This window comes from Urocampus carinirostris, chromosome 20 (assembly GCF_059441175.1).
Source record: "Urocampus carinirostris isolate Australia breed hairy pipefish chromosome 20, RoL_Ucar_1.0, whole genome shotgun sequence".
In the NCBI taxonomy this organism is placed as follows: Eukaryota; Metazoa; Chordata; class Actinopteri; order Syngnathiformes; family Syngnathidae; genus Urocampus; species Urocampus carinirostris.
In genome coordinates this window covers 6,308,758-6,324,069 of record NC_142368.1, presented here as the reverse complement: position 1 = coordinate 6,324,069, position 15,312 = coordinate 6,308,758, and the positions used below count along the sequence as shown (strand labels likewise).

At 42.6% G+C, this 15,312-nt stretch overlaps 1 protein-coding gene across 1 annotated transcript in view; it reads right to left on the bottom strand.

The window, feature by feature from the left end:
• Positions 1–15,312, bottom strand: part of plcb1l (phospholipase C beta 1-like) — a 184,979-nt gene that overhangs the window by 74,059 nt on the left and 95,608 nt on the right. Inside the window, exons 6-8 of the mRNA XM_088324426.1 lie at positions 9,194–9,247; positions 8,894–8,969; positions 2,252–2,352 (exon numbers count right to left, since the gene is read on the bottom strand). Coding sequence (XP_088180552.1) covers positions 2,252–2,352; positions 8,894–8,969; positions 9,194–9,247 — 231 coding nt within the window. The remainder of the gene's footprint in view (positions 1–2,251; positions 2,353–8,893; positions 8,970–9,193; positions 9,248–15,312) is intronic.

Sequence of the window (15,312 nt, the reverse complement as noted above, 5' to 3'; positions counted from 1 at the left end):
TGGAGCCTCACACGGGGCACCGTGTCTTCTTGGGGGTGGGAGCATCATTATGGATGGTTTTAATTTATGGGGGTCTCAATATAGGGCAATTGGGGGTCTTAGCATCACTTAAGAACTCTTTTATTTTATTGGGACCTCACACAGTGCACCTTTCGTATTCTTAGCTTTGGACAATTAAGGTTGTAAGTATCACCTAAACATGTTTTTTATTGTATTAATGCCTCTCAGGCGGCAGATTTTTCTTAACTTCGGGCAAGTGGTGAAGTTAGCACCACTTACGGGTAGTTTTATTTTATTTTTGACTCACACGTGACACCTATTTCCTTAACTTTGGGCAAATAAGGAGGTTATCACAACTTTGGATTGTTTTACTGTTATTCTACTGGGGTCTCACGTGGAGCATGTTTTGACTTGACTTAGGGCAATCGGTGGTGTTTGTTTTTATTTTTAATAGGGCCTCACAAGGGGGTACGTTTTTTCTCATCTTTGGGAAATCGGAAGTGTTAACATCACTCATGGGGGCCCCTGAGTCTGCTCCGTTGGCACCAACAGCCGCGGACGCTGATTGGCTGCTTCCTCTTTTTTAAACACCCGCCTTCCTGTGAACATTTGTCGGATCGTCTGCGAACCTTCGCTACACGCTAGGCAAGCTTTTGCGACTTCTGACTATCCTGCCGTTTTCCGTCTGATTCCCGTTGCCGACCTCTTTTCTGGACCCGTTTATGTTTTTGCTCCTCCGTCCCGGCCATCAACCTGTTTTTTTCTCGTTCTCGACACTGCCTTCGCTCGACACGGATGTGCCACTTCCGCGTTCCCAGCGATCTGCTACCCGTGACCGACGATCATCGGATCAAAGGTGCAAGTCCTTTCCTCCTTCTAAAAAAAGCCGAGTAAACGAACGCAATTGGGTCCCGTCTCCGTTCCTGGTCCATGACACATGGAACTTTTTTTGTATTGGGGCCTGACATGGGGCACCTTTGCTTTCAACTTCGCACAGTTAAGAGTGTTTTTTTGCCGAATATATAGTTTTTTAACCGCGCCTCACACGGAGCACCTTTTTGTTTACTATTGTAGCATATGAACTGCATTTTCCTGATTATGTGTGAGGTATTTTATACATTTGACTATAAAGGATTTTATACGATTGAATACAAGTTACATTTATTGAGTTTAATGCTGTAGTTCTTTACTGACTGTGCCTTTATTCAATGAGCAGTGAAAGTACAGGGCACCCTGGTAGGAAACATTGTTTACAGGAATGGCGGGAACGGGACATAAGGCTGATAAGATAATCAGCACATCCGACGACGCAGAAAGGCCCTGATGACGGAGGACGGCAGGCATTGTTTTGAGAAACGCTCGGTGCTGTTTTGAGTTTTTCAATCATCGCGGCGAGGTGGTGGAGCTCACGTTGGGCTTCATTGGCATGCCCATGGGAAGAGTCGGCACACCATTTTGCAGAAAGACGTGGGCCGAGAGGAGAAGGCTAGAGGAGTTCAGAAAAGGGCTTCATAGAGACTCCAACGACACTAATTTGGCCGATTTCGATGGAGTAAACTTAGTTAAATTGTTAATGAAATTAAATCTGTCCCCGTGTGAAAATGTCGGCTTTTCTTGTTCATCTTTTCTATTAAGAAACAAGCGCACATTGTTGGGTGAATGTAGGTTGTGTTTGGTTAATGGAGTCAGATAACTAATTCGAACAATTTGGTAAACGATACATCTTAATATTTAATTCGCAACATGTGTAACACACAATGGGAAAAAAGGGAAAAAAAATCTACTCAAATCCAGCAAACAAAGAATTATTATTCGATGAAAGAAGACAGGAAATAACCATTATAAGCACATTTGAGAGCAGAAGTAGAGAAACTATTCCACATCCTCGAATGCCTTTCAAAATAAGTAGGTATCATTCTCTCTCTCTTCGGGGCGAAAAAAAAGAATTTAAGGCTCCTAAAAATTAACAGGGTCCTAAATTTCACTCTAAATGACGCACTCTCCAGTAAAGTACATCAAATGAAGCCCCGCGTCAGCGGCTGCGATCCCTACAGCTATGAAAAGAGAAGCGGGACAATGAATCAGCCCCTCGTTTTACGTCTCTAAATAGACTTGCCCTTTATCCCACACTATCTGCCATTGCCTCGGTTTCACTCGTTTTTTTTAGGTTACCAAGGCGATGGTTTGCCTGCAAACTGCCGGATTAAAAAGAAAGAGAAGAGGGGGAAAAAAAGAGAATTGAACATTTTACACGTCAGCGAAGATGTGGTCCAGCTCGGGCCGGGCACAAATGTTGCAGAGGAAAAGGTTGTAGACCTCTGGTGTAAAGTCTTCCTGGGGGATGGCGTCATTCTGCAATTTGGGAAGAGAGAAAAGTTTTCAAAGGATAATAAGAACGTAAAATTGCTCATATGGGAAGAGAGAATGAGACAAATTATTTTTTTGCAGATGATTTGTGTAATACATATTGAATTGCTGAAATTCCACCGTTGACTGCGCACAAATCCGTCTAATTCACACTGTATCCACAAATCTAACTTAAAGATTTAATTTATTCTTTTCAGCATAATAATTATGTCAAAACACAATTTTACTATAATCCCTTGATAGGTTGAAAAATATTCATTTAAAAGTCTCAAAATTATGAAACAAGAATTGTGTCTGTACACTAGATGCTGTACAGATTTTTTCTTTGGTTCGGGACGCTGAAGCGTGGCATTGTAGCCCACCCAAATGAACTGCACTGAATGGGCGCGATACAATATCCCAGGTCGACTATTGATGAGAGTGTGTTTCTTTTTGGGTATTCTGTCCATCAAAAAGTAAAATGCTCTCATGCAGCCGTGATCCATCATCCCCAATCACCAATCACTGCGAGCAGGGGTCAGCAGATCCCATTGATGTAGGTCATTATGTCCCCTTTTTGCTATTCTGTTCACCAAAAAGTCAACTGCACTGGTGGAGCCACGATCCACTTTCCAAAGTCCCCATTTGCTGTAAGCAGGGGTCAGCAGATTGCATTTTCGTCAACCTTGCAGCTTCGTTTGGCCATTCTGTCTACCAAAAAGTGAACTGCACTGGTGAAGCCACGATCCATCATCCACACTTGCCATTTGCTGTGAGCAGTGGTCAGCAAAACGCATTTTTGTCAGGGCTTGCTGCTCCTTTTTGCTGTTCTGTCAACCAAAAATTGAACTGCAATTGTGCGACTGCAATCCATCATACCTGGTTGGCTACTGGTGTCCGCAGAGGGCATTTTTGTCAGGCCTGGCAGCTCTTTTCTGCCGGTCTGCTCAACAAAAATAGAACTACACTTGTACAGCTACGATGTATTATCCCTGATTGCATATTGTTGCAAGCGGGGACCGACAGAAGGCGCTTTTATTGGGAGGCCTTCCATTTAGGCCTACCTAAAATGAAATACACAGTTGTGACTGCAATCCAATATCCCTTGTCTATTATTACAGAGAGCAGGGGATGGCATTTCATTTTCGGTTCAGGCCACTAAAGCGTGCCGTTGTGGCTTGCCTAATATGAATGGCACTGTTTCAGCTGCGATCCATTATCCCAGGTGACAATTGTTGTTTTTCATGTTCTGTTCATCTAAAATGATCAGCACTCATGTGGAAGCAATCCATTACCGCCTGAGGACTATTGTTGCAGGCTGCTGGAGCATATGTTAAAAATGGGGGGAAGGAACTATGTGGACTTTCACTTATAACGGAAGTTGTAGCCGGTGATGAATGAGGGATTACGGTAAAATTCTAAAACGCACTGTAAAGAGAGGAGAACAAGTACAACCTTTGGTGTGAGCATCTAAATGTACTTTCAGGAGACTTTTTTTCCCACAGTATCAGACGTGTCCCGACGGGCGGTACCATCCATTTCCTGTTCTACGGTTATCATCACACCGACGCACAGGTCAATGAGTCATCAAATGTGTGTGCATTTTAGAGATTAACAGGCGTACCATTTAACTGTAATTATGAGCCCGCAGGAACAGCGGGCAATTCTCAGTGGACTTACGGAAGGCAACACGTTTGTTCCTGCTGCTCCTTGTGCTAATTAGCTACCGCTTGCTCTACATTTCTATAAATACACAAGCGTGTGTGCTTGAACGGCACATATGTGTTGTTTGTATTAAAAGGCCATTTATAAAGTTTTTTTACAACTCGCACGTTCTCCCCTTTCAGATTGCAGTCCCCTTCACATGCAGCAATAGTCGACCGGAGATAATGGACCATGGGCTCATGTCATTACCGATGAGATTCACCTGTCCCCGCTCATTTGGCGCCAACTGCCGCGGGTTCTGATTGGCTCCCTGTCAGTATTTGAACCCAGTCCTGTCTGTATCCTTTTGTCAGTCCATCTGCGAACCGCAGTGAACACTAGGCAAGCCTTTTTTGACCCTGACTCCTACCTGTCCCGTCTTTTGCTCCCGTTTTTCTCCGGCTTCGACCTGTTTCGATCCCAACCACGTTTTTGCTAATCTGTTCCAACAATCGACCTGTTTTTCCGTCCCTAACGCCGCCATCTCCCGCTACGAAAGATCCGCTTCCGTATCCGGATCATGATCTGATTGCGAGTGCGACTTGTTTCCTGCATTTAGCGAGTACCAAATCGCGGGCGCTGCCCTACCTCTCTCTATCTCAATAAACATGTGAGAAACGTGGCGCGATCGGGTCCACCCTTTGTTCTGGATGTGACAGCGCATGGGTGCTTTTAATTTTGGATGAAAAAAAATGAAAAAAGAACCGACACGCATGACACAAATTTGTTTACACGGACCTTGCTCTTGGCAATGGCCGACTGAGGATAATGGATCGCAGCCAGATCAGTTTGTTATTTGCATGACACAATAGCTTGCTTCAGCGTCCCAAGTCCCCCCAAAATGCCCTTTGCCATCTCCTGTCCTCAGTAAAAGACGCCCGGGGATAATGGATCGCAGCCACAACTGAGCATTTCATTTTAGTTGGGCCGGAATGGAATGCCTTTTGACAAAAGTGCATTTGGCCAGCCCATGCTCGCAGCAATATGGGATTGGGGATAATTTATTTCGGCCTTATAATACTTTAAATACATTAAAGGCGAAAACGAGCCACCAAGCCCGACATAAGTTGCTGATCTGGTATATGATTGGGGTTAATATGAATGAATGAATGAATGAATGAATGAAAACTTTATTCGAACATCAAAATAAAAACAGAACAAAAACAATAACTCAACAACAAAATAATATTACATAATATGTTCGAATAGGGCAGCACGGCGGCGCAGTGGTTAGCGCTTGTGCGGCACAGTTCATGTCATGGGAACCTGTTGTGGGTTCAAATCCAGCTCCAGACTTCCTGTGCGGAGTTTGTATGTTCTCCCCGTGCTTGCGTGGGTTTCCTCCGGGCACTCCGGTTTCCTCCCACATTCCAAAAACATGCATTTCAGGTGAATTGGCCGGTCCAAATTGTCCCTAGGTGTGAATGAGCGAATGAGTTGTCTGTCCCTGTGTGCCCTGCGATTGGCTGGCAACCAGTTCAGGGTGTCCCCTGCCCACTGCCCGGAGATGGCTGGGATGGGCTCCAGCCCCCCCGCGACCCTGATGAGGATAAGCGGTACGGCTGATGAGATGAGATGAGATGTTCGAATAGGGGTAGTAAGAAGCAAAATGCTTATATTACCTACCCCTTCATCTTCCCCACCAAATATACCAATCATATCAAAACAATTGTAATGATATTAATAATAACAGTTTTGATATAAAAATAGCAACAATAACACAAAGTTAACTCAACACACTATTCCTAATCTCCTGCACCACTCTTACCCGAACCTCCTTATCTCTGTATTCCGCCAATGAATGTTCCTTTGTATCTAAACCTGAACAAGTGAATAGTTGGGCACCGTTTGATCTCGTCTTGCAAACCGTTCCAAAGCTAGACTCCGCACAAAGACACACACATACTTTTCCTGGTGGTTCTCACCTTTGGGATTATGGGGTTAAAAGACTGCGGCTTCACTAGTTCAATTCAGTTTTGGGTGGTTGGAACAGCAAAAAAGGCCCGACAAAAATGTGCTCTACCGGGGATCGGGGATAATGGAATTTGACACGCGATGCCATAAAGAACAGAGCTCGCAATAACAATGGATTACTGTACTGTATAAAACACATTGTTACACTAGAGAAGTAAGTTATCAGGGAAATCATTGTGTGAGAAGTATGTTTTCCGGATAATGAATGAGGTTGGTGAGCTAAATATTTGACTGTATCTATGTGTGGTGTGGAAGCTGCAGTGCCTCTGACTGGGGTAGTGTGATGAGGACAGCAGAGAAAATCATCGGGACTTCTCTCCCCTCCATTCAGGACATTGGCCAGAAGCGCTGCCTATCCCGAGCCAAGAACATCATTAGGGACCCCTCTCACCCCCATCATGGACTGTTCACTCTGCTAGCCTCTGGGAAGAGGTACTGCAGTGTGCGGTGCAGGACCACCAGGTTCTGCAACAGCTTTGTCCCCCCTCATTAGACTGTTAAATGGTCAATCACACACATAGTAAGTCTACACTGCTGCTAATCTGTGCATCTGTTTGTTTTGTTTTTTTTGCACTACTGGCAGTTCTCTTATACCTAGCCACTCCTTTGCACATCTGTTCTCCTCTGCACTATCGTACTACAGTGTTATTGTTATTGTATAGTGACTTGTTTACTGCCCATTTTGCACGTCTGGTTAGCTGCTCCTCTTGCACTCTTTGCACTACTGTATAATACTATACATAGCTATAATTATTTAGTATATTATTAGTACTTCAATACTCCAACTCAATACAACATTTTATTTATATCTGTACATTCAAGGAATGCGGGTCAGATGTATCGACATTTCGTTCTGTATACACGTGTACAAGAATGACAATAAAGTATATCTGAATCTGATCCTAAATCCTTCAACAATGACACTTTCAAGATTGATGCCATCCAAAACAAGCATACTCTATCAGATTGAAATGGACACTTTTGATGGGGCAGTGACGGCAGTAGCCGGGGGTTGCAGTGACATGCCAAGAGGGTAAAAATAAAAGCGCTTGCTTCCGTGCTGCTCCCTCGGGTGCGTTTGTGTCATGACAAGCCAGGGTGACTCAGACGAACCCATGACATGTGGGGTCGGAGATATAAGGACAACAAAGGAAGAGGGATGAAGGGGGGAGGATAACACGAAGGAAGGAACAAAGAAAGAAAGGGAGGAAAGAAGGAAAGATTGAATGGTGGAACTAAGGTTTAAGATTAAGGGAAGAAGGGAACCAACCGACGAAGGAAAAAAAACAAAGAATTGCAGAAGGAATGATTAAAAAAGGAAGCATTCAAGGGATAACAGAATGATTGGATGTTAGGAAGGAAGGATGGAAGGATCAAATGGTGGGATTAAGGTAGGGTGGAATGAAGGAACCAACCAACCAACAATGGAAAGAAGGAAGGAAGGAATTATCAAGGGAGTTAGGATTGATTGAAGGGTGGAGTAAAGGTCAGGTGGAAGGAAGGAATGATTGAATGGTGGAATTTAGGAAGGAGGAAGGGAAGGAAGGCTTGAAAGGTTAAAATGATTGGACGGAACAAACAAATGGTGGAAAGAAGGAAGGAAAAGTGGTGGGATTAGGGTAGGATGCAAAGAAGGAATAAACAAACAAACGTTGGAAGTAAGTTAGGACGGACAGGAGGAAGGAAGGAAGGAAGGAATGGTGGAATAAGGTAAGAAAGGAACCAACAAATGAAGAAAAAAAACAAAATAATCGAAGAAGGAAGTAATCAAAGAAGGAAGCGATCAAGGCATAACGTAATGATGAAGGATGTTGGAATTTAGGAAGCAAGGAAGGATCAAATAGTGGAATTAAGGTCAAATGGAACGAAGGAATCAAGGAAGGAAGGAATGATGGAATGGTGGAATTTAGGAAAGAGGAAGGATGGAAAATTTTGAAGGATTGGGCGGAAAAAAACAAACAAATGGTGGAAAGAAGGAAGGAAGGGTTGAATGATGGGATTAAGGTAGGATGGAAAGAAGGAACAAACAATCGTTGGAAGTAAGATAGGACAGAAAGAAGGAAGGAAGGAAGGAGCCAAGCAAAGAAGGAAGAAAGGAAGGAAGAAAGGAGACAAGTAAGGAAGGAAGGAAAGAAGGAAAGAAGGAAAGAAGGAAGGAAGGAAGGAGCCAAGCAAGGAAAAAAAGGAAGGAAGGAAGGAAGGAGCCAAGCAAGGAAGAAAGTAAGGTAGGAATGGTAAGAAAGGAACCAACAAATGAAGAAAAAAACAAAATAATCAAAGAAGCAAGCAATCAAGGCATAAACAGAATGATCGGATGTTGGAATTTAGGAAGCAAGGAAGGATCAAATAGTGGAATTAAGGTCAAATGGAACAAAGGAATCAAGGAAGGAAGGAATGATTGAATGGTAGAATTTAGGAAGGAGGAAGGATTGAAAATTTGGAAGGAAGAAGGGAAGGAAGAAAGGAGACAAGCAAGGAAGCAAGTAAGGAAGGAAGGAAAGAGCCAAGCAAGGAACGAAGGTAGGAAGGAGCCAAGCAAAGAAGGAAGGAAGGAAAGAAGGAAATAATCAAGGAAGGAAGGAAGGAATGAAGGAGCTAAGCAAGGAAGGAAGGAAGGTAGGAAGGAGGCAAGCAAGGAAGGAAGGAAGGAAAGAAGGAAAGAATGAAGGAAAGAATGAAGGAAGGAAGTAAGGAGTCAAGCAAGGAAGAAAGGAAGGAAGGAAGGAAGAAAGGAGCCAAGCAAGGAAGGAAGGAAGGTAGGAAGGAGCCAAGCAAGGAAGGAAGGAATGAGCCAAATAAGGAAAGAAGGAAGGAGCCAAGCAAGTAAGGAAAGGAGGAACCAAGCAAGAAAGGAAGGAAGGCATCTCACTCTGCCGGAGGGTAGGTTGCAGTTCTCCAAGGCTGTCTCCACTCGCTTGCGGTCTGACGAGAACACCCTGAAGATGCTGCGGGCACAACAAAAACACTGACAATGGCGAAGCTCCTAAAATCCCTCCCACCTCCAAGTGTCGAGCCAGCCCACCAATTTTTAATTAAAGATCAGAATTAAGTGCCTCATTTCCCTAAGAAGTGTATAAAGCTCAGCTCCCTGCGCACTTTTAAACGCCGGCCGTATATTTCCGAGTTAGCACCAATAAAAAAAAAGAGGCAGCACGGAGGGACGCCTTACTTCTTGACAGGGATTCGACCTTCGGGGTTCAGTTGCAGCTTCAGTCGCGTGTATCTGTGCACAAGAACAAAAAAATTGCAACGATAAAGAGGACATATGCGGCATTTTAGCGCGTCGAGACGAAGCTATAAATAGACGGAGGCTCTAAAGTAGCTGCTGGCTAATAATTAATATCCACGACAGTCTGCCGCTTATGGATCTCATGCACACACATTCGCACGCCGATTTAAAGCGAGCCTTTTATCTCTTTTTGGATTATATGTAAGGGATTTTATACATTTGACTATAAAGGATTTTATACGATCGAATACAAATTACATTTAATGCAAAATATATTCACTGGCTGGGCTGTGGTGCGAGGTCAGGGCACCCTGGTAGAAAATGTTGTTTACAGGAACGGCGGGAACGGGACGTAAAGCTGATAAGATAATCAGCACATCCAGACGCAGAAAGGCCCTGATGACGTAAAAACGCTCAGTGTTGTTTTGAGTATTCCAGACATCGGGACGCTCTTCGACGAGATGGTGATGCCCAGAGGGGGCTTCCTTGCCACGCCCATGGGAGGAGTCGGCACGCTATTATGCGGGAGAAGATGGCCGATAGAAGAAAGCTAAAGGACTTCAGAAGAAGGCTTCACACAGACTCCAATGTCACTAATTCAGCCGCTTTCGATTGAGTACACTTAGTTAAATTGTTAATGAAATAAAATCTGCCCCCGTGTGGAAATGTCGCTTTCCTGTTCATCTTTTCCCTCAAGAAACGAGCGTGCATAAATTGTTGGGTGAATGTAGGTTGTGTTTGGTAAATTGAGTCAGATAACTAATTCGAACAATTTGGTAAACGGTATATTTTGAGATTAATTCCAACATATGTCAAATACAGAGCTGGAAATATGACTCATAGATGAATACTTTTAGGCTACAATGTCATAAGAATGTAGGGTAAGATACGTTAGTAAACACTCCAAATAAGGAGGGAAGACATCAATGCATTTTTAACTTGCAAGGAGAACAGGGGGAGAGGAAACCTTCGACAAGAATATCAAACCACCCTGAACCTTTTATTTTTAATAAATCAGATTACAAAAGTAGATCCATCCTGAAGGGTATCGCAATCAAAACACACCAACATGATTAGCCCAGGAATGTACAAAATAGTCTAAACAATGAACAGCAGTGCTGTATAATAGACAAAATAACAAACTGTCATTCTATGCAATCTCCATTTCAGGTGTCCAATCATAAAAACGTGACAAACTTAAATATTTTATGTGAAAAACATAAAGAACTGGATAAGGACCAACACCAGGTATTGTCTAAAAACGTGACAGTGAATTGCACTCGTGCAGCTATGATCCATTATTTCTGATCGCATATTGCTGCAAGCAGAGGACGGCAGACAAGATTTAGTCAGGATTGGTGTCCCTTTTTGTCGTGCTGTCCACCAAAAAGGGAACTTCCTTCATGAGCCACGACCTATTGTCTCAGATTACATATTGCCACGTTGGGCGCCACTTATTTTGGAGAGGACATCGTTGGGCATCGCCCCAAAATATACGCAGAGACGAATTATGGCAGAGAGGGAACGCAGTTTATTGCATCCATTCATTAATCCACGTTCAAGCCTTGTTCGAAGTCTGTCCGAGAGACGTTGGCATTTATACTGTGTTCAACAAGATCATGTGAAGTTTTTCTTGGACTCGACTCGCTTAGTCAGCAACTTATGATTTCTTGTATCAACATTGTTTCATAACATCCTGCCAGATGTCTGTACACAACAGGCCAGCGTCAGCTCCAAGGCCGCTGACTTACAGTTACAACACGGGCAGATCACGTTTTAATCGGGACTGGCGTCTCTTTTTCGTCGTGTTGTCTAACAAAAAGGGAACTGCACTCATGAGCCGCAATCCATTATCTACGATAGCATATTGCCAGCAGCGCACACTTTTTTCAGTTTGGGCTCCTAAGAGCGGGGGCTGAGAAAGAAAATCTGTGGCATGTGTGGCGGCTCTATTTTTCTGTTGTTTTCGCCTAAAATTAACATAAGCCGTGCGGCCATGATCCATTATCCCAGGTCGACTACTGCTAAGAGCAGAGGCCAAGAGAGCAGATTCATGTCATGCGTGGTGTCTCTTTCATTCCGTTGTTCCCAGCTAAAATTAACAGCACCCTTGCGGCTGTGATCCAGTATCCCCGGTCAACAATACCAGTGAAGGTAGCTAACAAAGCGCATGTTAAAAATGGAGGAATATATTTTTGCGGATTTTCTCACATCGCAGAGATTCTGGTCCCTATTATCGCAATGAACAAAGTGTCACAGTATCCAAAAACGAGCGTGACTTAGAAATAAAGGCAAAACATGTGGTTATCTGCTGCTATCTTCAAGTTTAAAGTCATGGTTTTCAAATGACGTACCCCACCTTTAACATTAATAATTTTCTACTAAATTCGAAGGTTTTTTTTCAATAGTAATTGTGTAATAACAGTCTGTAGTCTGTAATAATCTGTGGTCTGTGCAGCCCACCCTGTGATTATAGGCTATATAAATAAACAAGACTTGACTTGACTAAAGGTATCAGCAAATGGTATCGGTCTGAAATGAGAGTAGGGACGCTCCCCTACTAACGACCATTCAAACGATGAAAAGCGGTAGTTACAATCATTTTTTCGGGATGTTGATGCTTCTTTCCACCTCTACCTGCGTGTGGCGCTGCGAGAGGTCACCCAGCGTCCACCCAGAAGAAGAAATCTGCCAGACATGGGACCAAGTCACACATGTGCAAGTCTCAAGTAAGTCTCAAGTCTTCACCTTCAAGTCCCAAGTAAGTCCCAAGTATTTTTTTCTTGGGCAAGTCAAGTCACAAGTCAAGTCCCGAGTCTTAGATTGCCAAGTCCAAGTCAAGTCACAAGTCATAAAAACAGCGACTCGAGTCGACTCGAGTCCAAGTCACTAAGTCTCAAGTCCCCATGTCTGAAATCTGCTTCCTCTTCCTAGTTCGTGTGTAAACATTCTATACTGTATCTCCAGCGCGCTAAGAACATTAATATTTTTATTGTTTAATATCTCGTGCATTCATTCTTTATGGTTGGTGTAAAGTGTAAAGAAGAGGCGGGCGGTTTCTTTAGAAACGAAAGTGGAATAAGGAAGCTCGATGCGGTCGAGAAAATGGTTGGATCGCTTCTTTTCAGCCACTTTTTATCACGGAGGAGGACTAAAATGAGTTTGCCAACCCTGCATTAGAATCATTCGCTTAGGTTATATTATAACGTAAAACGGATGATTTTAAGTTTAGGGTTTTAGGTTCAGAAGGTCTAGCTGTTTAAAAAATGTATTTTCATTTTGGTCAAAGCCTCAGTGTGTAATATTTGCCCACTAGAGGGCACTGTTGTCCAATGCGAATGAAAACAGGGGCCACGGAGCACAGCACAGCAGCATGATTCATGACAAACAAGGTGGTAACCTATCTTTTGGGATTCCACCATGTAAAATAAATACAGATTGTCTCCCCCTAAGATTTTTTAATGTATTTTTTGTCTAGTATTGAATCAAAATATGTTATAAGTATTTTAGTAATATTATTGTAGTTTTTTGTAGTCTTTTAGTAGTATTTTTTTGTAATATTTCCATAGAAGTATTTTTGTAGTATATCTGTCTTAATGTTTTTGTATTAGTATTTTTGTACTATCTCCATAGTAATATTTCTGCAGTAGTATTTTTGCAGTATTTCATTGTCCCATTTTTGTAGTATATACATGTAGTATTACTATAAGTGTATTTTGTAGTATTTCTGTCATAATATTTCTGTAGCAGTAATTTTTGTATTTTGGTAGTACTGTAGTGTTATTTTTGTATTATTTCTGTTGAAGTATTTCCGAAGTAATGTTTTTGTTGTACTTCCATAGCAGTATTTTGTAATGTTACTGTAGTTGTATTTTTGTAATGTTTAGCTAGTATATTTTTTATTGTAGTATCAATGTAGTAGTGTAGTATTTGTATAGTATTCCTATCGTATTATTATATATTTTTTAGTCGTATTATTGTAGTGCAGAGCACATCTTCCAAAAGTAAGTTAAACTCAACTTTTTTTTTCCTTTAGAGAGCATATTATTTTATGAAATGTTGATTTTTTTAGTACAAAACCACGCAAGCCTTAAACATACTTATATAAACCTTAAACATACAAAATATAGCACTGAAGCAACTTAGGAACAAATTCAACTTACAAACGATATTCCGGATCTCGTTCAAAAGTAGGGCGGCGTCTGCTGTTTCAAATATCCCCAAAAAAGATTTGCAAACGCAAAGGGACAAAACCATTAATAGCTCATGAAACACTCTTTACGAGTAGGGCGAAACATGCAAATAATTAGCATGCCCCGATTTACGCTTTGGCAACACTCGAACCGACAGAAACCCGACCGGTGCTCGCTGGGTCGATAGCCGTTTTTATTGTCTCATAAGTCAATTTGCGGGCTGGGGAGAAGAGGGGAGCGGGGGGGTGATTTAGAGCCGATGACTGATAAACAACAAATAGCTGCACGATGTTCGCTGATTCATACACGGGTCACAGAGAGGGATCGAACGTGGCTTTATAAGTCATCGGCGGGGTGGCTCCACGATAGCGGAGGTGGGTGATTTATCTTCATATACCGTAAATTCCGGACTATAAGCTGCTACTTTTTTCCCAAACATTCAACCCTGCGGCTTATTCAGTGATGCGGCCAATTTATGTAACGGCCGCCAGCGGCGCTCGAGTACAAAAGGTAAGATTTAGGCCGGTGGAATATATGCGCAGAGGAAGACTGCAACTTCACTAAAACTGTCCGCATGCGAAAGGCAACTATTTAGCAAGTCTGCCAGGGGATCCTGACAGCGTGGGGCAGCATCAAAAAATCCACCATCACCAAAGGGGTTCCGAAAAGCCGGTCTGCTGCGTGCCGGAGAGGAGGGCACAGAATCAGGAGTGCATGAAAGTTCCAGCGACAATGAGAGTGCGAGTCCGGCTGCTGGAGCGTGGGACGACGTCTATATTACACTGTTTCTTTCCGACACTGAGGAAGACGACTTTGATGGCTTCAGTTTTAAGGATGATGAAGACGGTTTACCGTGATTTTTACAAGTACGGTATGTTTTTTTGAAAGACCCGTTTACTGTGTTGCGAGCGTGTTGCTAGCGTGTTGCTACCAGTAACTGCCCTGTCAGACACCAAAGTTATATTATTAAAGCTTTGAAAACTCTCTCGGTGTATCGTCTTTCTTTGTAAATATGTGTCACCATGTATAATATGTATTTTCAACTATATATTTTTGTAATGTATTTATTTTAGAAACTTATTTTGATATGTTTTGCACGAGCAAATGAGAAAGAAGGGGCAGGGCAAACGCGGGCTGACGGGAAGTTGAGTAAAAGTGAGACGTGTTTGTGGACGCGGCCGACAATAGTGGATATATATTTTTCCCACCCTTACCTTTGGAAATATACACTTTTTTTCCTTGGATTACTTTCAACGGGCACCCAGACTCTGCAGGTCTGCATCAAACCTTAAGTACAGGTATCATTTTTCGTTCATTTTGCCGGCTGTGATTTTTGGACTGTGTCGGGTATGGGTTAATTTTGTGTTTGTGTTGCGTTTTTTCAATGAGGGCGCATGCGGCTAATATACAGGTGCGGCTTGTGTATGTACAAAATTAATTTTCCTCCCGAAATGTGGTGGGTTGCGGGTTATAATCAGGTGCGCTCTATAGTCCGGAATTTACGGTATATGTTTAGAAGTCCGGGGCAATAATTACAAAAGTTCACTACAGCCCCTGTCTATCATCCAAAAACGCGCAATTAGAACCATACACAGGGTAGGATATCGAGATCATACTAATATTTTATTCCTGCAGTCCAACTTTTTTGACACCAAATTGTCATTATTACCCGATTACTTTTTCTTTTTTTAACAAAGATTTACCGCACTCCAAACTTTTCGTCAGGCAGATCCGCCATTGTTGTTTTGGTCTCGCGTTGATCTCGGCAAACGAGATCTCGTTGTTTCGAGATGACGTCATCGTTTTGATGGTTGTCGAGTGAAAGAGAAGTATGCCTCCGTAAAAACAGTTGGTATGAGGTGCAAA